This window comes from Glycine max, chromosome 16 (genome assembly GCF_000004515.6).
Source record: "Glycine max cultivar Williams 82 chromosome 16, Glycine_max_v4.0, whole genome shotgun sequence".
NCBI lineage: Eukaryota > Viridiplantae > Streptophyta > Magnoliopsida > Fabales > Fabaceae > Glycine > Glycine max.
This window is the reverse complement of record NC_038252.2, coordinates 1,816,560-1,841,773: the sequence shown is the minus strand read 5'-3', so window position 1 is coordinate 1,841,773 and position 25,214 is coordinate 1,816,560. Positions and strand designations below refer to the sequence as shown.

The window sequence follows — 25,214 nt, the reverse complement described above, 5'->3', positions numbered from 1 at the left end:
GGGTAGATATGTAAGTCTACTTAATTGGGAGTGTGAATAACAAAAGTGGAGGTGTCAATAGTAGGCTCCTAATGATTGGGTTGTTGGGCTACACAAATTGAACGGGCTGAAGAGTCGAATTAAACCCAGTCGCATGCAGGCTAGTTTGATGTTCACTTGTTTTTATGTTGAACTCGTGGTTTGATCATTGGACAAAAACTTTTATTATTTTTGACAGAAGCTGCCTCATACAATTGTTGTTTAGAATTAGTGTGTTAGGAGGTAGCAAGTAAACTTCACCCAAAAAAAAGGAGGTAGCAAGTAAACGAAGAAGTAACAACATAGGGAAATCGTGTCTCAACCGTACAAGCAAGTAATGTTAAGGCTTCATTTGGAATCATAATGAATCAATGATTGCTTACTTCCTCTTTTTTCGGCATTTAGTTAATTAATTTTATTCAACACACTGTTGGTGCCGATGAGTATTGCAATTCTTTTCGTCCAAAAATGTCATTTATGCAAAATGGAAATATTTGAGCAAAATCTCCTCTGATTCACACAAGTTAAAGTTTGGTAATGTACTAAAAAAGACTCTGACATAGTGTCAGTATTTACATAAAGAAGCCAAAGGTGTAAAAGTTTGAGAAAATACTTGAGACTACCATAGTGATCCTTATGTAATTAAACTTGAAAAACAAAAAAAAAATGTTATTCAAGAGTATTTTAAAAAAATGTTTGATACATCAGTCAATAATTATTTTATTGTTTTATAATAAATATGAGAATCATATCAATAATCCCGAAAAAAAAATCTCTGAAACAAACATCCACAAATGAATCTCATGAATTTTGCTGAGGTTGCTGATGGAGTACTATGTATTAATATATCTTATGCTTCAGATCGAGCTATAGGAGAGTTACTATAAGGTCAAAAAATTCTCAAACCCTATATCGTTTTGAGTGCTACAAACCTATAATTAAGTTTAGTTGTATTACACCAACATATTGATTTTATTCTCTATTATTTCCCACATCTTCTGGATGAGGTTCAGAATATATAGTACTTATTCATCTTATGCAACAATCTGGATTCTATTTGCAGCTCATAAGATTAACCTGGTCCTACTAATTATTATAAACATTATTATTCCAAGATGATGGTTCTGTACCTGAATATTGAATTGAAGGACTTTGTCAGATGCAACGAGAATTTAATTTATAAGCTATTACCGATTGCAAATTCAGAAAATAAGTACAGGAGGGGTAGAAAACAACAAACTTTTACGTACATAATTATATTAATTAACAAATTATACGATTACATATTTATTATAGTATGAGATCAATTACCATTACATATTGGGGGTTAAATATTATAAAACTACTCTTTCAAAAAAAAAAATACAACAAATAAATCTTTCCAATCCAATTGTTAATTTTTTTATAAAGTAAATTAATTTTAGAATCTTTTTCTATAATTTAAAAATAATCAATACTATATTACATGATTAATATGCTATTTAAAATATAAGTAAATATCTTTTATTAGCTTGAATGCTTAAATTATCTAATATTTTATATTCATAAATCATAATCATCAAGACGTTATCATATATGCTTTAAAAAAAAGATGGTATCATATAATTTAACCATTAGATTGAAGAAAAAAACTTTTGTAAACTATTACTACTAAAAGCATAATTTTTTATAGTCTCACCTAATTATCAATTGATCTTATCCCATTTTTATATAAAAACAAACTTGATGTATAATAGCCATTTTAATTCTTTAACTTTTCCATTGATTTTGAATTAGCCACTTTTAAAAAACTCTCTTTCCATCCTAAAACGATCCAAAGTTGTTTACATTATTCTCCCAAAAAAGAATAATATGACCGACCTTTTTATAGTTTAAGGACTGACTACGTGACAAATTTTTTATAGTTCAAAGACTTGAAGAGAGATTTTTTGAATACGATGGTGAAAAACTTAAAAAGAACTAAAATAATTATTTATCTGTAAATATATTTTTTTAAATGATGGGAGGCCATTGTTCCCTTTAGATCCGTCCATAGCTATTACCTGTATGATAGTTGCTGCTACTGTTGCCCTGTTTGTAAACAGGGTTGGAGTTACTTGTTAGTTGAAGAAAGCTATGGGCACCCCAATTTTTTTTTCTCTTTTCTTTACATAATTTTTTTAAAATATTATTTCATAAGTCAACCACTTAATTTGTTAACACTACTCTTCTCTTTGATTAACCCAATTAAAATGATTAACTCCATCCTTGTTTCCAAGTGATCTCAATACCTTCAAAATTGATATCCAACATCACCCTGGAGACTTTGCCATCTATTTTCTTAAAGAAAAAAGTTGTACCTACTGAAACAAAATTAAGTTTTATTTTTCTATAACTTGAGAATTTAAAAGTTCTTTTCAAATACTAAAGAAATAAGTTAAAGATTTATGACAAATTAATTAATTAATAAACTTATCTATTTAAATCTAAAAACTAGATTTAATATTTAGAGTGTCACAAACATCCAATCTGATGCTCTATGGTTTTGTGTATGTGCCATAGGTTAGTAGAATAGAACTTTCACTTCTTTATTTATCATATTTTAACTTGTACTAAGAAAAGTTCATCAAAACATTAGACCTGCCATGACATCAGATTTTAACTATGTGCTGATTAATTGATTTGGTATTCACTCCACTAAGAAAAGAAAAGTTCATCAAAACATTAGGCCTGCCATAACATTGTCATTCCTTTCACTATAGTTTCCTTTTTACTCTCTCCACCACCCAATATAACTTGACTTCATCAGTCAAAAAACTCATTCTATTGTTTAATGCTTAATTAAATTTGATAGAGACCTTAGACTCTCACGACTTTTCATAAGCTACACAAAATGAAAAGGAAGATTAATTCATTTACTTTAATTATATATATGGTGACAAGCTTTAACATTGATTCTTAAAATTGATGTTAGAAACTATTTTTTACATCTGTTTTGAATTCAACTGTTGTAAAAATTTACAACATCGATTTTCATTAGAACTGATGTTGTAAAAGTTATTTCTACGACAATTAATGCTACAATGGATGTAGTTTTTGTATTATTTAAAAAAAATATATATTTTGTTTCACAAGAACCATTTTCTTCTTTATATATTTTTAAAAAAACATAATCTTGTGATCACGAAGAACAAAACTAGTACACTATAATATTAATATAATAAATGCAACATGAAACACTAATGAATTTCAAAATAACTTAGGGTGAACCAATGATTTGATGTTCCAACAACAACTTGGACCCTTGGAATGCCTATATTGCTCAAAGCAGCCTAAAAGAATAATAGTTATTAGTTCCATTGGGTGTTTTCTAGTTAACTCTAAAAACAAATTTGCATTCTCAACATCACGGAAAGGAAATCAATGCAGAAAACCTCCATGAAACTGATTACAAATTAGTATGGGAAATTATAAAGATTAAAGAAAACATGTAAAAGGATATTTTGAATTTTAGCTTAATGAAACAACTAGAAAAAAACTATGTTTTGGTTAACTACTAACCATTTCCTATATGTCTTTGATCACATCTTTCAAATAGCCTATAACATCAATGACTACGCTATGGTAAATGAACAAGAAAAGCAATAGAATATGTGGCTCTATAGTTGAACTGCAATCAATATATATATTGAGAGCTTTCTTTGCATCAGCACACTTTTAATGTGTAATCAATTTTATGTGAATCTAAAATTCACATTTCCATCATCAGTAAAACAATGATATTAATAATTATATTGATGTCAAACAAGCAATAGAGTTTTCCCCATAACAGTTGTATGAAGTAAAGTAACACATGGGAGACATAATTATGTGAGTCCTAAACTACATGCTAAACAAATTTCCATTTGTTACAAAAAAGTTGTTCTAACACGTTGAGTTTCATTTCAACCACGTGAAGTATACTTTTCCTTCATGTCTCTTCCAACTCCACGACCGCTTTGTGAATTACTCACACAAGTGATGCATGAAAACATTGCGAGGGACAAAAAAGGAAAATACAAAACGGATTTCCATATTGTCCTCTTAAGTCTTAACTACATCTCTTTGGCACTTCTGCATGTGGGGGCAAATTATAAGACTCAAACTTAAAAGTTAAAACTGTACTTATTTAGAAGAGAAACTTGAAATCATGATAGATAATTGTGTATTTTAAATATATTAAAACTTTGATCTCAGTTTTATGAATATAAATAACATCTAGTTAACTCTTAGATAAATTTCAATACTTTAAAACATTAGCCTACTTTCAATTGGGAGATACTGGGGTCACCCAAAAAAAAAACATGCAATAAAGTTGAAGAAAAAAATTAAAAACAAATCACAACTGTCCCAATAAATTAGACTTGAGGAAACGTGTTGAAGAAAAAGTCTTATATTAGTGAGTTAGACATAAATCAAGAAATAAATAAGACGATAATAAGTACAAAGTATTGAGATATTCTTGGATAAATAGACCACCTAAAAAGTAAAGCTTGCTAACTCTCTTTCCTTCACTATTCAAGAGGTCCTATTCTAATGTAAATGGCTGCGCCTACTTCCACCGCCAACTTGAAATGGCATTGATCAATGATCACTCCCTAACCAATTTGAGTAGTTGAAAAAGACTTGAGTTAGTGGGCATAGCCACTTTGCCTCTGCAATATGCTCATCCATTTGACTTATGAAATGGGATGGCTTTGAAACACATAACGTGTTATCATGGAATGATTTGCAGAAAGTTTTAATTATTCCACGAAATTCGCCTTGGTTTTGCTTTTTATTTGGTTTACGGAAACCTTGGGTGGGGTGTGATTGGTATTTTTTTTTTTTTTTTTGCGACGGTAGCGAAGGTGCCATGGATGGAGCCATCAACCATGATCCCCCTTTTTTTAAAATTTTATTTTAAAATTTTTATTTTTTTTATCATATTATGGGTACAAACTACAAAGGATTTTCAAACACATATATTAATTAATGTATGATTGTTTTAACCTAATCAATAATCTCAAATTTTGAATATACTTAAATAATTTAAGAGAATTTTATCTTTTATAATAATTTTAAATAGTTTGAATAAAATTATTTCTCGTGAAAAATACTTATAAATTTAGACAAATATAAAATATTTATTAATTTTGTTGATAATTAATTTATACCAAAAAATTAGGTTAATAGCATTTAATGAACCCTTTTCTCAAGCTCATTTTTACTATTTACAAAACTCAAATTCAAAAGATCCGAATCTAATGTTACTCGCACGAATATAACTTTGGCATTTTAGAAATTGCATTTGGTATTAACTCCATGAAAATAAAATAAAATTGGTCCTTGTATTGGACCAGTAAAATTCTTGTTCTGCCCTTTTTTGCACATATGCTTTTTCCTGGAATATGATTGTTTGAAAGCGGCATCATCTCTTCTTGGAAATAAATAGGGAAATCAGTGGACGGTAGGATGAGTACTTCAGCAGTATCTTGAAAGCTACTACTATTTAGAAGTGGACTTAATATATAAAACGTCCCTAGTCAATTCCAATTGGATTACATATAATCCGGGGATTGTGACTTGCCTAACCTGGCTTTCTTTCTTGTGCTTTTAAGGAATTAACTTCTTTTACATGAGGGATTTTGTAAAATGATAAAAGGAGGAACTATAACAAAATCCTTTAATTTTCAAAATTTTCACTTTCTTACTTTAGAAATATATGGATATTCCCTTAAACTAAATTCCCACGTCACATGCTACCTAGATTCTCATAGTTTTTTTTCCCGTTTTCATTTTTTTAATAACAAACGACGTCACATTAATACTGAAGATATCAACTAGTCATGTTGTGACTTGGGACATGTATAGTTAATATTTTGAATTATAGTTGAATAAATAAAAGTATTTTGAATTTTGAATAATAGACAAGTAAAGGAATAAAGTGAATGAGTAGTGAAAAAATAAAGAGATGGATCTGCCTTTTCGCTTATCCAAAGAAACTTTATCGGTTTGATTAAAATCGTGCAAACCTGAACTAGAAAAGTACAAAAGAACATGAGAGTTGAAGCCTGCAGAATCAAGTATAAAGCAACCACCATGAACATTTTGAATGGTTTAAAACAAAATGCCAAAAGTGAGTGATTAATTTTGCTAGCAATGAACTATTTCCAACATTGAACAAGTCAAAATCAGAAAATATGGATGCAATTAATTTCAACGCGCACATAACAACATCTCTTGTGCATCAAAGGATCATCTCTTTGGGGGCACAAAGAGATTCATCAAGTGGATGAATGCGTTGTTGATTCGTCTTAAGAACATCCTCTTCCTCTTTTTTGGAAATACACAGGTCAGAAATGATGAGGGATAGCCAAACAAGGACAGGGGTAAGCAAAAGAATGAGGCCAAAGGGCACCATCCAAAGTTGTCTATTTGTTGGATGGTATTTGTGTAGCCACCACCCAAGCATAGAGCCTCCTATTATGCTTATCAACAAAGATGAGATGAAAATTATCAAGTAATATGACTTTGTTATCCCTTGGTTTTCCTTGTAGTACTCATAGTCTCCATTTTCAAAATCTCTAGGTGTTCCCATCAAATTGAAGACCTTGAAAGAAGAGGCTTGTCCCTGAAATTTAAAATAAAATTGTTCGGATTTCCAAACCAAGGTGAACAAAGATTGCAACTCAGGCGATTTCTTGTGGCGACGAAGCAAGATAGCAACACGACAGCAAAGAAGGTATTCGTTCTAACACCCGCAAGGACTCTGACACTAAAATTATTTGTTTAACAGAGAATGTCTGAGATCCCAACTTATCTAGAAATATGACCAAATAAATGTATATAAATGGAAAACAATCATCACCTTAGAAGCAAGTTTTGTAGGATTTAATTAGACCCATGACCCACACAATCTAAGAAAGAAATCATAACACATGAAGAGTGTCCCCAAATATTGAATATCAAAATTACCAAAAAAATTAAAAAATAGGAAAAACTTGCCTTAAAGTGCTATGGAAGAAGGAAGAACTTGGATTGGTGATCAAGGAGGTGGTGGATATGATATGTTGAGAAAGGGAGAGAGGAGAGAGAAATTGGTGGTGAGGAGCATGAGTTGTTGAAGAGATTTTGTGAGTGCAAGTTATTATACAAGTAAGTAACTACTGAGGCCTACTTATCAGGGCCAGGGGTGTCTTTTGCCTTTGAACACGGTTGCCATTGTTTATTAAATACTATAAAAACATGGGACTTATTGCATGCGTATAAGGTTTTGACGCTTATTCATGAGGTGGCGTTAACTGGGGTGGAAAGCAGTTGATATTTTTTTTATTTTTAGTTAATAGAATTATTTTTTTGGAGTTGGACAACTCTTTTGTTTGTTGGGATACTACAATGTTACAGGCCCAGTGCCAAACGTGGCTCACCATTCTATTTAATTTGGCCAATCTAATGTTGGAGAACTTTTAAGCCATTCATAAAAGAATAAATCGAGGAAAAACCTATCAATATCTCAACTACAAGAAAAGGGTTTTATTTATTGATTTGCTATGGACTTATAAAATCTTCCGAATCTAAGGACCGACACTGCTTACCTTCTTTCATTCATTAATTTTTTAGCTTAATTTTTTTTTATATTCTTTATACATAAAATTCTTTCACTTTTTAGTTATCGTTGGACTTTTATTATATATTTGGATAATATTAGAATTCTTGTCTTACCTAGAGCTTTTGGAAAGTGTAGCCTGAAGACATAGATAAAGAAAACTCATGATTTTAACATGGAGAGATTTGTGATACTTAGTAGTACATTAAACTCTGTATGGTAAGTGAAAATGTTTACTATTTAGTCACAAAATGAATGTAGCTTTAAGTTTGTGGGAGTGAACCTTAGGGTGTTCATCTTCTTTATTTATTTATTTATTTATTTCTTTTACTGACCTTGATTCAGATGTAGTAAAAAAAACTTTTCTGAAAATTGTTTACAAGAAATCTTTGAAAAGAAAAATTTATTGCATGATTACTCAAAAAGCTTGTTCAACATCTCTTTGAAAGATCTTCATTTTTCAATAAAATTTCGGTAAAGGGGAAACTCAATCCAATTAATTTTCTTATGTTTAAATTCCGCTTAACAACAAATGAATTTACTTCAAAAAAAATAATACTATATTAATTAGTGGGTAAATCTTCAATGCATGTATATGTGTATTGTGTACCATTTTTTTTCTCTCTTTCGCAGAATATCTTTGAGGAACAAAAATATTTGGAACACATACAAATCGTTGAATGCGAATTTGAACAAAAAAGGATAAACAAAATCAAGCACGTAATTTTTTAAAAGGTGAAATCTAGATAAAAGACTTTAGGAATTGGTAATTTGGTAATGACAACAGATGAAACAAGTTGCATAAACAATGAACAATTAACTAGTATCTGTTTGAAACAATTCACCAATTATTAAAGAAAATTGATATTAGGTATAGTTAATTAGAATTACGGTAATATTTTATGTTAAAGTAGCAGCGCAGCTCACCTAGAAGAATCTAGAGAGAGCATTGAAATGGTTGGATTATGGCTAATGTTCTCTCTGCCTGCGTCTGCTTTCTTTTAGGTTCCGCAGTTGCAACGAAATGCCATTGGGTTGGAAATCGGAATATACGTATAAAATATAATCAACAGGAGGAAGAACGTTTCGGATGCACTCATTGATAACATCATTTTTTATATAGAAAATATATGGAAAAAGAAGTAACCAATATACTATAGTTAGATTTTTAGTTTATTTCAGTTGATATAATTTTTTATTCAATAAAAAATTCAATTTTCTTAATATAAATCAACATGACAAGTTTACACTAATAATATGCGTGATATCAATGAGTCCAGAACGTTCTTCCTATAATAATATGATATCATGTTAATAGACAACTTTATATTAAATTAACATATATTATTAATGTATATCATGGTGACCAAAACAAAATTTATCATACTTTTATACTATAATATTATACTGTTAGTGTTGATTAATAATATTTATACTTACAATTTAATTTCTTTTAAATAAAACTATTATTACAAATAATTTTAGAGCATTAATATATATTCTTTTCATCAGTTTATGATTCTTTAGTATAAGTTCAATAACTTATGAACACTCAACAAAAAAAGAAGATAGATGACATAGGGGACATGGGAGGATGAAGTGAAGATGGTTGGGTTTGGAATTTCAAAGAGGAAAACCATTTTATCATGGGAAGATTTTTTTTTCTTCTGATTTTTATGAATATTGATTTACTTTACGACTTAAAATTCAAGACGTATGTGTGGAAATAGAAATGTGAAAATTTTGAAGTTTATACTTTTAAGTTAGCCTATATCTGCTAATGTTGTTGAGTTCATAAAAATTGCCTTAAAATTAAGATTCTGACAATAGAGAGAGTTAGGGAAAAACACATGCAAATTAGCAATAAAGGCTACCGTCATGAATAGAATACTACTCTGATGCACATGCTCTCTGTTGGTCAGCCATAACATGATATATGTATATAGCCAATCCTTAGTTTTCTGATTTTTGCTATTAAATAGAGACTGTATAAGCTTTGATTGCTTGGCATACCCAAAAGCATGCTACTAATTTGTCTTGTAAGTACCAACAACTAAATCCTCATTCCATGCTTGATCAGCTCCTACACTTTGTAGCCTAAAATGGGGGCAAGTCCTGCATTTGCTGGACGTATTAAACTTTGTGCCGTGGCTGAGATTCATTGCCACTTTTACTCAATACCATGCCAAATTGTCAATTGCAAAGAAAGCAATTCCAAGTACATACATAACTGTTTAGATTGAAGTTGATCAGGGTCAGAAAATAACATTGATGAAAATATTAAGCAATTTTAAGTACTGCCAACTGTGGTTCCAATTCACTAATTAGGGAGGTTTTCGTTCTCTCCTGCATCCTCCCCCGGTCCAATTTAGACTTTTTGCTCAACTTTTACTCCGTGAGTTCTGAACACTAAAGTCTAAAAACATTAAAAAGAAAAATAAAATGGTCAAAAGAAAACAACTAGAAGAGAGGCTATATCTGATATCAAAGGGCAACTTAATCGTTATCCCAAATTGGCTATTGTTATATCCATTCCTTCCCTTTTCTCCAAGTACATTCTCCTTCTCACTCTCTCTTTTTTTTTTCTAAAATTAAATTACTTAAATATTTTTTCCCTTCAAACCTTCTTCTCTCTCATATTCCCCTTTTCACCACAACAACAAATTCCTTTTTTCATAGCAACAACACATTCCTTTTCCCTTCCATCACACTCCCTCCTCTCCTTCTCTCCTTTCATCCTCCCTTGTTGCAATGGAGCACCTCTTAGAGTCGTCTAGATTGAAGAATCAATATCAATTATATTATACAATTTTTCCTTTAAAGTAGAGCTTTACTGGTTCTAGTATTCTACTTGAATTTTTTTTATGTTTTCTTTTAACATTATGGAAAGTATTTTCATGAATGTTAAAAATAAAATTGTGTTCTGAAAACTACTTTCCAAAAAGTTAAAAAAAAATATTTCTCCAAAAGGTACATTTCAAAATAATTTTTTTTATCAATGTTAAGTGTATAAACTATAAAGGGTATATATGATTTTAAAGAATAGAAAAATATATATGAGTGTACTTAGCTAAAAAGGAGTGGATACCGCAAAAGCCTACCAAATTACTCATTAAAGCGCAGCCTGTTCTAGCAGCCCATTCATTAGTCCAAAGGCGTAATTGGAATCTCAGACCTAAAGCCTCAACTTAATCTATATGACTTTTAGGAAATTAAATTCTGCACCTCCCTTATTGCATTCTAAACGTTCCATTTTTTCAAAAATCCCAACCTACACCTTCTATCTTCTTTTTCTTCTTTCTCCTGCCGTCAGCGCAGGTCTAGACCGTCCCTTTTCCCATTCTTTTCTTATTCTCCAACTCAATTCTTCTTCTCGACTCAACTCAACTCTTCTCCCCATAATAGGCGTTCCTATTTTGAGTTTTGGATTTGTTTCTAGAACAAACATTCCATAAGGGTATAAATACTCTTACAGAATGACCCTTCTAGAAGGAAAAGTCTTACAGAAACAACTTTTCCGTAAGAAAAAATAGTGCTTCCAGAACAACCATTTTAGAAGATACAAAATGCACTTCCGAAAAGGCTATTCTAGATTGCAATTTTTGCTTCTGGAATTGTCCTTCCATAAGCCAAAATAGTGCTTCTAGAAGACACAAAATACACTTCCGGAATGGCTACTCTGGATTGTAGTTGTTGCTTCCGAAATGGACTTTTCATAAGCACAATAATGATTTCCAGAAGCCCTTTTTTGGAATATACACAATACATTTCTAGAAGTGTTGTTTCGGATTTAGAAAAATTGCTTCCAGAATCGCTTTTCTATAAACAAAAATGCTTCCAGAAAAGTCATTCTAAAAGCATTTTTCGCTTATGGAAAGACCATTTTGGAAGCATTTTTTGCTTACGGAAAAACTATTTCAAAAGCTTTTTTATGGTTAATTAAATTTGATGAAGGGAGAAGGAGGATGAAGAAAAGAAAAGAGAAGGGAGAAGGAGACATTACCTTCACAAGAGGAGGATGGAGGATGAGGGGGCACAAGGAAGGAAGAGCTGCCACGGGAGGGAAGGGTGTTGCCAAAGGAGGGGTGTCATCGCGATGGGTGTGCTGTTGAGGAAGGTATGTTGTTGCGGGTTGAAAGAAGGGAGAAGGAAGCTGTTAGGGTTGGGAGGTGGGAGGTGGAAATTTTGTTAAGAATATTATTATATTTTCAATAAATAATGAGGGTACAAGATTTAATTTGGGGAGTGCAAGATTCAAGTCTCTAACTTTTAGAAGGACTTATAATATAAATTAGATCTAATTATGACCCTTAAGTTTTTTTTATCAATTAGAATCCCTTAAATATGATTTAAAATGGATCTTATTCTATCGTGAATCAAAGATTTCTCTATGAAAAATATGAATCAAAGTTTGAAGAAGGGTGAGAGTCCTCGACTCACAATAGATAGAAGAAATTTTTTTCAATCACATCGTTTGAGCTCCTAGATTATGACATCCTTAAGGCTTTTTATTTGATTGTATTATATTATTCGCTTTTCTGTTCTGGTGCTGTCAATTATGAGTATCCCCCGGCAAGAGATCGGTGCTTAAAAGTTATTTTGAGTTGAAAATAATATAGTGCGTCGGGTGGGTTGACATGTGGGCTTAGGGACATTTTGAAAGCTTTATGTGGTAACACAGTGATCCTAAAAAAAATGCAAAACAGAGGCCACGACATAATAGGCTATGGAAACCATCATCATGAGGATTAAAGATCTACTTAACTTTAATCGGAAGGTTGTGCTTCACTGCTTTGTCATTCTCTTCGGGAAGGTAACCAATGTGCGAATTTCATCTCCTAACTCGGGATGGAATTCAGTATCTTCTTTTGGCGGATGCTGCAAGAGTTCATTTTTTGAGATTGTAGTTCTTTTTTCTTCTGATCTTCATGTACCAAAAATATATATTTTAAGAAACAATAAATTTGTGCTAACAAATAGAAATTTGTAAACTATTAATTTTAGGAGGCACATATATATGCTATGTCCCTAGTTTTGATTTATGCTTGTTTGTTTCTTTCTTGTTATTTGTTTGACTCTCTAATTTTTGTCATAAATGTGATATCACATGTCTGTTTTCTCCTAATACGGTCTTAGCCGTAGACACTCTAGTGGTCTCATCAATCTTTGGTCCTATTTAGAATGATAGTCATTTCAGTCAGTTTTTTTTTGTGGAGCTCATATTGTAGTTGAAGTGTTTAGTTATGTCATGTTTAAAACTTGATAAAATATTTCATTATATTTTAGTGTACCATTATTTTATAGGATGAGTTCCATTATTTCCTCTGTGTCGTTGTTTTTTTTAATTATCTCATCATTTCTTCCCTTATTTAATGATGATTATGTCATGTTATTAGTATAAATAATGGTTAATATTTTGTCTTATTTTTAAATTAAAACAACTTAAGGAATTTTTATATATAAAAAAAGTTATATTAAGTTTCACTACAAATTAATTAACTATTTGTAGAATAAACAAATTATTTCATTTTTAAAATAAATTTTAATTAATATTTTATATAATCAATTTCATTCATTTTTTATTTATAAAAGTACACAAAGAAACAAAGACACTGTCTCTATAGTCAATGGGCAATGAAACATATGGTTGGTACAATGAAGGATAACCACAAGGGTGGGACCATGATCTAAAGAAATATCTGGTCCGCTATATACGTGGACCATTTCCATTGTGACTTTTGTGCTGTCCATGTTCCATCCATAAGCCAATAATGTCTATTTTTGGACCTTTTTATTTTATTTTTTGATAACTGAAGGAAAGACATTCTTATTTGTTGATTAAATATTTTTGAACTTTCTTAATTATTAATGAGAGACCCATCTTAAATACGAAACATCTGGATATATATTTACACATTAGGGTATATACTTTCGAATTAAAATCCTATCTTTGATCTTCTCACATTTCATTTTTTAATTTTATTTTTAAAGCTACAATCAGATTTGTATTGTAAGGTATTTTACCTCTTCAAGATAATCATTTACGGTACAAGTTTTTTGGTACAAAAAAAAAAAAACAGAAAAACGTTTATGGTACAAGTTGGTACATATTTCTGGTACAAGTATGTTGTATCGTAAGATATTTTACCTCCTCAAAATAATGAAATTAGGATAAGGAAATTTATAACGAAGTTGTGGAATGCTTCAATAAATATAGAGTTATTTTAGAATAATTCAAGATGGCATTTCCAATTTCGTTAAGGAAATTACTTAGGAGTATGTACTTTCATGACCTATATTTATATGTGAGGGTGGCAATATGCTCTCTATTTATGAAAAATCATAATTAAATATCGCAATGAATAATTATTCGTATTTTACTTCCTAGCTATTTCTATAATTTGAAATCAATTAAGTCAAAACTCAATTATATTTTAAGGAAAAATTATGCTAACTTCACTAGACTTAATTTGTGATTACACTAATGTTCTTCTTATTTTTAAAAATTACATCACTATTCTTTACGAAATGTTAGTGCAATTTCAATCATTTGATGAAAAAATGCAAGTAAAATGATAAATGAATTTCGAAAGAGGCGAGTGTAACTTTTGAAATAACAAAAATGCTAAGTGAAATCAAGTTAAACTTTGAGGGAGGTCAATATAATTTATCTTAAGTAAAAAAAAAGCCTTTTAATGCTTTAGAATTTATAAATACATAAACTTAGAATCTTGAACCCACTAACTAAATTTTAATAATTATATTAAACTTTTTTTTACTTCTTTGTTTAATTATATATAACTTATATCATTTTAGCATTTATATTTTTATCCTTTTATAATAATAATTGTTGTCAATTCAATTTTTTTATTAAATTAACTCCACTCACTCAAAATCTAAAAATTTGGTTATTTATTTATTTATTATTATTATACATGTTTACTCTATGGGTGGTAATTTTATTCGAATGAGATAAGACTATTATAAATATCAAAATTTCCTCTCAAAATTTAATATCTGCATATCCAAGACTTAATTTGAGATTACCGAATAACCTTTCTCAATTTGTTCCACACTTTTTTTAGTTTTTATTTGATTAGATTGCCATTGCATCTAACAAACAGATTCTAAGAAATTGGTTTAATAGTAATAGAGAAGTAATCCACTATTATATTATAAACCTAAGCTCTCACTTTTAAATAAGAGTGTCCTTAACTCTTTTTTTTCTTCTTTTTTTTAAGGCACGTAATTTCTCCTGTATTAAGTATCTAGATTTATTTTTTCATTTGTAATTTTTATTTCTTCAAAGTAATATTACTTAAATTTAATTAATTTTAATTTCAATTTCATTTAAAACTTTGATCTGAATACAGTATATGAAATTAAAAATATTTTAGATAAACAAAAATTAAAGATTATTATTTTATTAATTAATATTGATTCAAAATTAATTTTTAAATTTTAAGTTTTTAACACATCAATATAAAAAATATTTAACACATCAATATAGAGACCTGTATCTTGACTAAGTAGTTTCTTTTTACACAACTAAGTAGTTTATTATCATAAATTATGACAATTTTTATTTAAGTTTAAAGTTTTATTCTCTCTTCAACATATTCGTATTTAATAAAATAGAACAACAGAATTATTTACTATTTTTAATTTATTTTTATAAATATTATCTAAATTAAAATAATAATAATATAGTACTATACAAAAACAAAACTTACTACACTATAATTGAGTATATAATTATGTATTTAAATATTAAGTGTGTATGTCACTAAAAATCATAAAAAATAGTTTTATGAGCCTTTCTGTCTCAATCTAAAACCGACATTCAACTTAAAAAATAATTTGTGCATATTTGTGAATTCAAATGTAGACCACATTGACCACAACAAAAAAGAAAGTATCCAATAACAATATACCAAAAAAAAAAGAGATATATACTGCAGTTTTAATTTCATATGAAGGCAATTCTACTAAGTTTCTTACGTCACAAGAGCAATAATGCAACAAGATAAATAATAATGCAAAAGCAATTTTGTTCCGGATGATCATTGTTAGCTGCTCAAAAGGCCTTCTCCCATAGTCTGTTTGTGTGCATATCATCATGAGAAAAAAAGTTATACCTAAAAAAGTTTAGATGATTATTTAATCACAAATGTAATAAATTTATTAATTTTTAAAATAATTATTTTAAAATAATTTAAACAATAATTTATGATTAAGTAATTGATATAAAACTATTTTACATCATAGACATTAAATTTTTTTATAATAACTGCAGTTACAAAACTATCTTCAAAACTTTTGATATCTAACTCCTAACAATAATTATATTTTATGTATATTTAATTAAGTTTATTATTATAGAAAATGCATTTTTTTACATCACAAAAATTTGTACAACCTCATTGGTGAAGCATATTATGGTGGATATTTACCAATTTAATTATAATTGAGGCTTTAATAGTTACATACGGAGTTAGGCAAGTGAAATTAAAATTAAGCATGTTTGTGAAAGATTATTTCCCCTAATTTTAGTTATTTTCATGAAGAAGAAAAAATAATTTCAGAATGTGAGACATAAACTAAATTTAGTAAAAAAAATAATTCCAAAACAAGTTGTTTTTATGAATATGAAAATGAGTAGCTTATGATTGTTTTTCAATAATTCATTTTTCATTTTAGTTATTTTTATAATTTTTTATTATATAAAAACTATTTTTTATCCAAACAAAACTAATTATCTTTACGTCGTTTTCATTAATGTTATCCAAACAAAGATTAATTTTAAATTATAATCAATTATTGGAATAATCTAATTTTCTAAGTTGTTCCAAACACATGCACCTCCTTTAGGGAAGTTTCTTTCCAAATTCTACATTATTTGTTTATTCACAAGATTCCATATCTTATTAAGACATACAAGTTCAATTCACTACTTGAACAATAACAATGATATTTAAGTATTTAAATGTCTTAATAAATATGTTTGACACACACAGTAATTAATATATATATATATATATATATATATATATATATATATATATATATATATATAAATAAATAAATAAAGAAAGAGAGGGAGAGGTCAACATATTTTAAAAATTACTTTTTATTCTATTTTTATTTTCTTAAAATTTAATAGTTAAGATTAATTATTTATTAAAATCATTAAATTTTAATTAAAAAAATGATGGAGATGAAAATTAATACTATAAAAATCACTTTTCTAAGGATGACTTACTATGTCGGTCGTTAGTCAATTTTTAACACTCCACAAAGAGCATTATATCTTAACATGTCAAAGGAGACATTGTTCCTTGACATGCCAAGGGACACATAAACTCTAACACAAAGATAATTACTACACCAATGTGTGATTGTCACCTGACATCCTAAGGAGAGGGTGGAATCATTCTCAACCGCCAAGGAATGCCCACTATAAATAGAGGAAAGGGCATCACCGTTGTTACAGATTGACATTAGTAATAACTTAAGAGAAATTTCTCTTAAGATTCACTAACTCATGAGCTTCGAAGACGATTACATTCTATGACATAAATAATTTGTAAGATGACAGAACATAAATATTTGTTTAATATTATTTAACGTGGTTTTCGATTATTCCGCCAGATGTCAAACATGCAAGTAAATGAAACACGGTAATTTAAATTGCATACTGTAAATGGAGATGGAGGGGGCTACTTATGGTAAGGTTAAAACATAGAAAAAAAGGAGTATATAGGGAAAGCAAAAAATGAGGCAATTTCCAGGAAGGTGCCTGAGGAAAGCAAGCAAAACCATCGAAGTTATGGAACGTTAAGACATGGTTGGTTTAGCATTTTTATGTTTTTGTCTTCCTTTGATCCTCAAACAACCACAACAACTGAGGGACCATATCCCCACCCAATTCAAACACTCTCTATCTATTCATATCTCTCTCCCTCCTTCCCTACTTTCGTGATTCGTCATCATCATCCAGCTCAAGCATACACACACACACACACAATATTTGAACCAAGTAGTAATTAAGAGGCTCATTTGAACATCTATCGTAACACACAACACAAGTTTGGAAAACGTTATTTGTGGGAAACAAAAGGAACAGAACAATGAGCGGGAAGCAGGCCGCGAGACCTCGTACCCGCGTGGGAAAGTACGAGCTGGGAAAAACCATTGGCGAGGGAAGCTTTGCTAAGGTCAAGTTCGCTAAGAACGTTGAGAATGGTAACCATGTTGCCATCAAAATCCTTGATCGTAATCATGTCCTCCGCCACAAGATGATGGAACAGGCACGTATTATATGAATTTCGTTTTCTTTTAGATATATATTTCATATAAGACAGTTTTATTTGAGTTAAATAAGATTATTATCCACCTCAACCTTCGGTTTAGTTAAGCTGAATCAATCTCAAACAAGTTAATTTACACGGTGTTTGTTTGTTGTTGTTTTGTTTTTTTAATTTTAATCAACTTTAATTTTTAATTTGTTTAAGGTTGCTCATTAATAATGTAGCTTTAATTTGTAGTTTGTGCTTCTTGTGCACATAATTAATTGAATTTTTACGTTTTTTCTCTCTTGTCTTTGATGTTGCCAGCTGAAGAAAGAAATTTCTGCGATGAAGATGATCAATCATCCAAACGTTGTCAAAATTTACGAGGTATGACGCAGTTTTCTGATTTCTCTTTATCTGAAAAACGGCTAGAAATATTCTTATAAAATTATTATTGCTAATAATGTTATTACAAACTTATAATTAGTCATCCGAAAATAATGATGCTTTTTTTTATTTTACAATAAAATAAAATAAAATCCTGCATTATATGGCATTTTTATTGGGTGATGATGGTCTTACTTGTATCTTGAAACAACCAATGAAACTCAAGCATCTGATATGTGGTGATGTAGCAGAGTTCAGAATGCCTAAAGAAATAAAATTAAATAAGGTTATCTGAGCTGCTTGGTACTGACGGGATGAGGCCGCGGGCCCAATATTAATTTAATTTTATAATCCTGATTTTCTTACATTTAATTTTTTACTCACTTTATATAAATATTTTTTTTTCTTTTACGTTATACTATTTATTATATTTATAAGTTTTGTTATCATGCAATGTTAATATAAAATATTTTTTATTATTAATTATTCATAAATCATTACTAAAATATCTTTTAAGGTATTTATTATAAAAATTATAAATTTACTATACTTAAAGTTTTCAAAATTTACAAATTCTGTATTTAAGTGAAAGAATGTTAAAGAAAATATTTTTTTAATTATAGTTCGCATCACCCATTATTTTTAATTTGAGTAAAATATTTTTTTTTTTCAATATTCAAATGTTTAAAATTTGTCCATAGAAATTTTGAATATATTTTTATCCTTTTAAGACGTAGATATATGATATTTCGGTTGAGGATTTGATTTGAAAAATTCAATCTTATGTGTCAATATCTGATCCTTCTGATATGTAAACTAAAATTTGATGTGTTGATTTTTTAATATTGACACGCGTAACATCATATCTGTCGAATTCCATTCAAACCTAAAATATCACATGTTTATATTTGATGATAACAAAAAAATATACTCAGAATTTCTATAAATAAATTTCAAATATTTTAATATTATAGTGATAAAAAATATATTTTAATATGTAATTTTAAACGCCCAGTCCGTGGTCCTTTATTGAAAGCGACCTGTTATTATTTTTCCAAGGTTCACCGACATGCTTTTTTTTGGGTACATACTGATAAAGTGAATCTTAAAAAATTTACTGATAAAGAAACAAGAAGAAATAAAAAATAAAAAATATCCATTGATTCCTATTTATATGAAGTAAGTTTGAGACGTGATTTCTTTTCAACCTAATTTATAATATTTGTTGTATTAATTATTTTTAAACAAAATATATTTCTTATTACAAAAAGAGAAAAAATATATTGATAAATAATTAGTAGAGAAAAAAATATTAATAATAAAGATAATTTTAAAAAAAAATTATAAATTTAAGATAAATTTATTACTATAAACTAAATTAATTACTTTTTTCAATTTTGATAAATTAGTTAATTAAAAATTATATATAAAAATGGATCAGAGTAATGTATTTCTCTTTTTATTCATAATTATAAGACTCTTTTAACTTATTCAGATTTCGTAAGAAAAATAATTATCGCATTAAATTTATCAATTATTTGTATTATTATTTTAAATTATTTTTTTATTTTCTCTCTGTCCACTTACTTATTTGAAGAAAGAATAATTAAGTAATAAGAAAAAAATAATTAATGTATATAAAATTTAGAAAAAATTTATAATTTTTTTTAAATAATCTTATAATTAAAAATGAAAGAGTGAAATTTACTCGTGTATTAGGTAAGAGAAAAAATCATGTGAATCTTTATTTTCTACCGTCTACTTTAATTAAAAAATCTCTCTTCTATTTTCATTTCCCCTACCAAATGGACCATACGGGAGTTGACTTGCTTTAGTGGACTTTATTTCGATGGTAATTAATGCATCCTTTGATTATAAATCCGTCACGAGGTAACATAAGTAATTACGATAGTTAAAAAAAATAATAACTAATACTCTATCTATCCTTAATTATAAGATATTATTAACTAATTTGTGTATATTAAAAAGATTGATTAATTTAATTATTAGTATTATATGTATCTGTAAGTGTAATATTTTTCTAAAACCACTCTTAAATAATTAATACTACTCATGACTCCAAAGTCTAAAGGAGATTAATTGATCAGTTTACAATTAATGGAACTTGAGCTCTCTCACCATTTGTGTATATGTATATTATGTTATGCATGTACTCAGTCATTAACAGTTCTCTCTTCAAGTATAGGTGATGGCAAGCAAAACAAAGATCTATATTGTCCTAGAGTTGGTTAATGGAGGAGAACTATTTAACAAAATAGTAAGTTGCTCATTTATTATATATATATATATATATATATATATATATATATATATATATATATATATATATTCCTTTATTTCTTTTCTCTTATTGGAATAGTTGTAAGTACATTAATTAATATTTTCCTTGGATCTTGCATCTAAATGACTTTGCCTCTTAATTTGATTTCTAGGCTAAAAATGGGAAACTTAAAGAGGATGAAGCAAGAAGATATTTCCATCAATTAATCAATGCCGTTGATTATTGCCACAGCAGAGGCGTGTACCACAGAGATTTGAAGGTCTATCATCTACCATGATCCTCTCCTGTAATTTAATTAACCGGTTGATTGATAAGTCAATTGTGTGAGCAGGAATCAATTATTTTTCTTTTTGAGTTAAATTAAGGATCAGACTCATTAAATGATCAATGTACTTTGCAGCCAGAGAATCTTCTTCTGGACTCAAATGGTGTTCTGAAAGTTACAGATTTTGGATTGAGTACATATGCACAACAGGTAAGATTATATATGTATATACGCTCATATCTGCCATACAATTAGCTTATGCATGTGCATGTTATGAATTTCTTCTGATTTGGCCATGAGAAACTATAAGTATTGAAACTTGAAAGCATCCCCTATTTGTTGCTAGTTGTTTCTGACATAATGGAATTCCTTCTAATGTCTCAGCTGTCTAATCTTTGCTTTCATTTGCATGAAATTAGGACCTTGTTTAATTCTTCAATTATTAATTATTTATTACAGGAGGATGAACTTCTCCGAACTGCTTGTGGAACTCCAAATTATGTTGCTCCTGAGGTACCTACTTTATATTTTTTTTGGATCAGATTAAGGACTAGATTTGACCCTAAAATTGCAGGAAATGTAATGTGGTGTGCAATTTGTGTTAGGTGCTTAATGATAGAGGTTATGTTGGTTCTACATCTGATATCTGGTCATGTGGAGTCATCCTCTTTGTGCTTATGGCCGGGTATTTGCCCTTTGATGAGCCAAATCATGCGGCACTGTACAAAAAAGTAAGTAATTTCAGAATATCATCCATGAGAAGAATGAAAGAAAAGTTGCTATATGTCTAAATCTGAACATATTTTCCAGATTGGCAGGGCCCAATTTACATGTCCATCATGGTTTTCTCCTGAGGCAAAGAAACTATTGAAGCTTATTCTTGATCCAAACCCTTTAACAGTGAGTTCTGAACTAAATGCTTTCTTCTCAGTCTTGTATATAAGACTTTTTTAATTAATTCACTAAATTAAAAAAGTTAGTTAATTTAATTAGTAAATTTAAATTTATTAATAATTTGTATTTTTTTCAAAATTACCTTAATTTATTAGGACTTATCTCATTCTTTTCATCTAATTATTTTCTACCTGATTAATTAATGTGCTAGTAATTATCTTTTCCAATTCTTACAACAGAGAATGAACTTATCTTATTAAATTATAACATTTATTGTTTATTTACTATAAAAATTGTAACGTAATTAGAAGTATTTGGGTCAAAAAATAATGCACGAAACAATTTGAATGAAGTGTTATAGAAAGGGACAAGAAATTTTTTCAAAAATGATCTTACATACTGGGATGGACGTAGTATTTTTTTTGTCCCTTTTGTGTTGATTCTGTTCTTTGTAATTCTAATCCTGTAATTATCCTTCAAGAGTATACTCTTTTAGGTGGTTAAAGAGTATCTTGCAGTTGGAATATAGTTTTATTAACATTAACATTGGGTTGGTTTTTGCAGAGGATAAAAGTTCCTGAACTCTTAGAAGATGAATGGTTCAAAAAAGGATACAAACAAGCAACTTTTATAATGGAAGAGGATATCAATGTAGATGATGTTGCTGCTGCTTTCAATGATTCTAAGGTGTTGTGTTCTTGACAATATTTCTATCCTTTTTTTATTTACTTTGCAAAGATTTGCTTATTATACTTTGGAAATACAAGAAAGATTCTATAGAAGCTGTTTTCTATGTGTAATTTATTTGTTCTCTTTGATATGTAGGAAAATCTTGTGACAGAGAGAAAAGAGAAACCCGTGTCAATGAATGCTTTTGAGCTCATATCTAGGTCACAAAGCTTCAACCTTGAAAATTTGTTTGAGAAGCAGGTAAAGATTAGAATTCTTTCATCATGCTAAAATGTTATGCATTATAAAGATTTTAATCAAATTACAAGGTCACTTTGAAAATTGTGAACTACTTAGTTTCTGAATCAAATTTTGGTTGATTTATGTTTAACTAAGAGCTTGATCCGAATTCAGTTGATTTCCCTAGGTAATTGGCTAACAAAATACTATTGATAATTAGATATAATAATTCTTTCAAGCTAATAATGCTTTGTTCTCCATTTTGTTTAAACTCAATACAGCAAGGGTCTGTTAAGAGAGAAACACATTTTACCTCACAGCGCCCTGCAAATGAAATCATGTCAAAAATTGAGGAAGCTGCCAAGCCTCTGGGATTTAATGTTCACAAGCGAAATTATAAGGTTATAATATTTCTCAGCACAATTATTACCTACATTAGTCTGCATTATCTCTTTTCCAAGATCTATCTTTCATGTGATCGATTTTTGTAAAGGAGGAACAGTAATACACAAAATTAGTCTCTAAAATGATAAGTATTGGTTAGTTTAATTCTTTATATTACAAAAACAGCAAAATAAAATGAATCCTTGCCTTTGACAAGTATTCATTAGTTTAACCCTTAGAATGGGCACTACTAGTCAGTTTTGTCCCTAACATTATAAAATCAGACAATTTAGTTCTTGAATATGACAAGCATCATAGGTTTAGTCTATATTTGACAATCATTTGCCAGTAGGGATCAAATCGATTGATGCACAACAATGTCAGGGACTAAATTGATTGATCACGTATACCAAAGGGACTGAAATCACCGTATTGTCCGATAATTGCTAAAGTCAGGATTAAATCAGTAACTAAAATGATTGATAGTTATTAATTTCAAGAACTAAAATTTCTTTTTCTAATTTCAAGGACTAAAATATTCAGTCATTATAACTTACGGGGTTAATTAATAGTTTACTCAAGAAGAAAACAAAGTTCTAGACTATTCAAACTTAATTAGATTTAAATTTTTCAGATGAAGCTGCAAGGTGATAAGAGTGGAAGGAAGGGTCACCTTTCAGTTGCTACAGAGGTACTGAGCCATTCCTTTATGATTGTAGGCCTTCTCTGTGGTACTCATTTGGTAGCAAAATGTGTGTGGCTAAGAATAGTAATAATTCCAGTTTCTTCTTCTGTTTCCTTATTCATCTAATTGCTGAGATAGTGATATGAATTCTGTTTTTGATCTATTGAATATGATTACAGGTTTTTGAAGTGGCTCCCTCCTTGCACATGGTGGAGCTGCGAAAGACCGGGGGTGACACACTAGAGTTTCACAAGGCATGTGTAACATTTTAATTGTGACTGGTTTTGGGGAACAAGAAAAAAAATCTCTTTCATTCTGCTCTTCTTTTCTGTTATTTTCTCTGTTAGAACCTATGTTTCTAGTTCTTTTACAAGTGATGCCTTCCACCTTTTTTATGAACTATGTAGTCTATGTTTAATTTCCTATGTATTTTAATTTTTAAGGAGGGAACAATTAATGAAATGCATCATGTCAGATTGTCAATGTCTTAGTTTTGTTGCTGATTGATCCTAACCTTATTTGTTGACTAAATTGCAGTTCTACAAAAACTTTTCATCATCATCAGGGTTGCAAGACGTTGTGTGGCATTCTGAAGAAAAACAATGAAGAATCAAGGTACTCGCTTCCTCTACCTCCCCATGTTATGTGCTCTTATGTCATTGAAAAGCACATAGTTTAAGCTATATATACGTAGACCTATCATGCATGTTAGCCTTGTCAAATTCATTTACTGATTTTTTTTGTCTAATTGATTCGTTTATTATGCTGCAGGTGTGGATGCATGGAAGATATCGTGCACTTATTTTTGTTCATGGAAGATATCAGGCACTTTTTCTTTTGTTCATGGAAGATATCATGCTTAGCTAAAACTGGAGCATGTTGAGTTGGGAGAGTCTGCTCTAATGTTAGATAGGGTAAAAACAAAACCTAGATCGTACAAAACTTAGAGTGTATATTTCCTTGAACTTTTATTCATAATATTTCATGACCTTAATTAATTCAATGGCTCATAATTAACTTTGAAAAAATGGTAGTTGCCTAAACAGAAATCGTACAATCTAGTTTTTTTTTTTTTTTTTTTCATAAAAGAAATCAAATCATAACGAGCCTCCGTATATATAATTGAACAGTAAGTCAATAACAACAACAAAAATCTTATCCAATTGAGGTTGGCCAAATAATCAAACATAAATAAATAATATATTGGATTTGCTCATGTTTTGAATTGAAGAGTTAGGCCATGTTTGATCATTGTGTTTAAAAACAGTTTTGTTTTTTAAAATTTAAAAAACTTAAAAACTTGTTTGATGAAAGAAAACAGAGATGGATTCATAGATTACGCTTATAAGGTCGTAAGAAAAATGAGCTTGCTTGTATTACTTTTATTTTAAACTGTCACAAACGGCCATGCTTCATAAACTTCACCTTTTCTTTGCCATCTATATATATTGTTGTAGGATTAGTAGCAGCAA

General features: G+C 29.2%; 1 protein-coding gene across 1 annotated transcript; it reads left to right on the top strand.

The window, feature by feature from the left end:
* Positions 1–17,401: 17,401 nt before the first annotated feature.
* On the top strand, positions 17,402–24,740 carry LOC100791002 (CBL-interacting serine/threonine-protein kinase 9). Its single transcript, XM_006598820.4, has 15 exons — positions 17,402–17,934; positions 18,241–18,303; positions 20,510–20,581; positions 20,757–20,864; positions 21,006–21,080; positions 21,330–21,383; positions 21,476–21,601; positions 21,681–21,770; positions 22,329–22,451; positions 22,590–22,694; positions 22,955–23,074; positions 23,692–23,748; positions 23,922–23,996; positions 24,280–24,357; positions 24,514–24,740. The coding sequence occupies exons 1-14, from the start codon at positions 17,755–17,757 to the stop codon at positions 24,346–24,348; spliced, it is 1,317 nt and encodes a 438-aa protein (XP_006598883.1). The 5' UTR covers positions 17,402–17,754; the 3' UTR covers positions 24,349–24,357; positions 24,514–24,740.
* Positions 24,741–25,214: the final 474 nt, after the last annotated feature.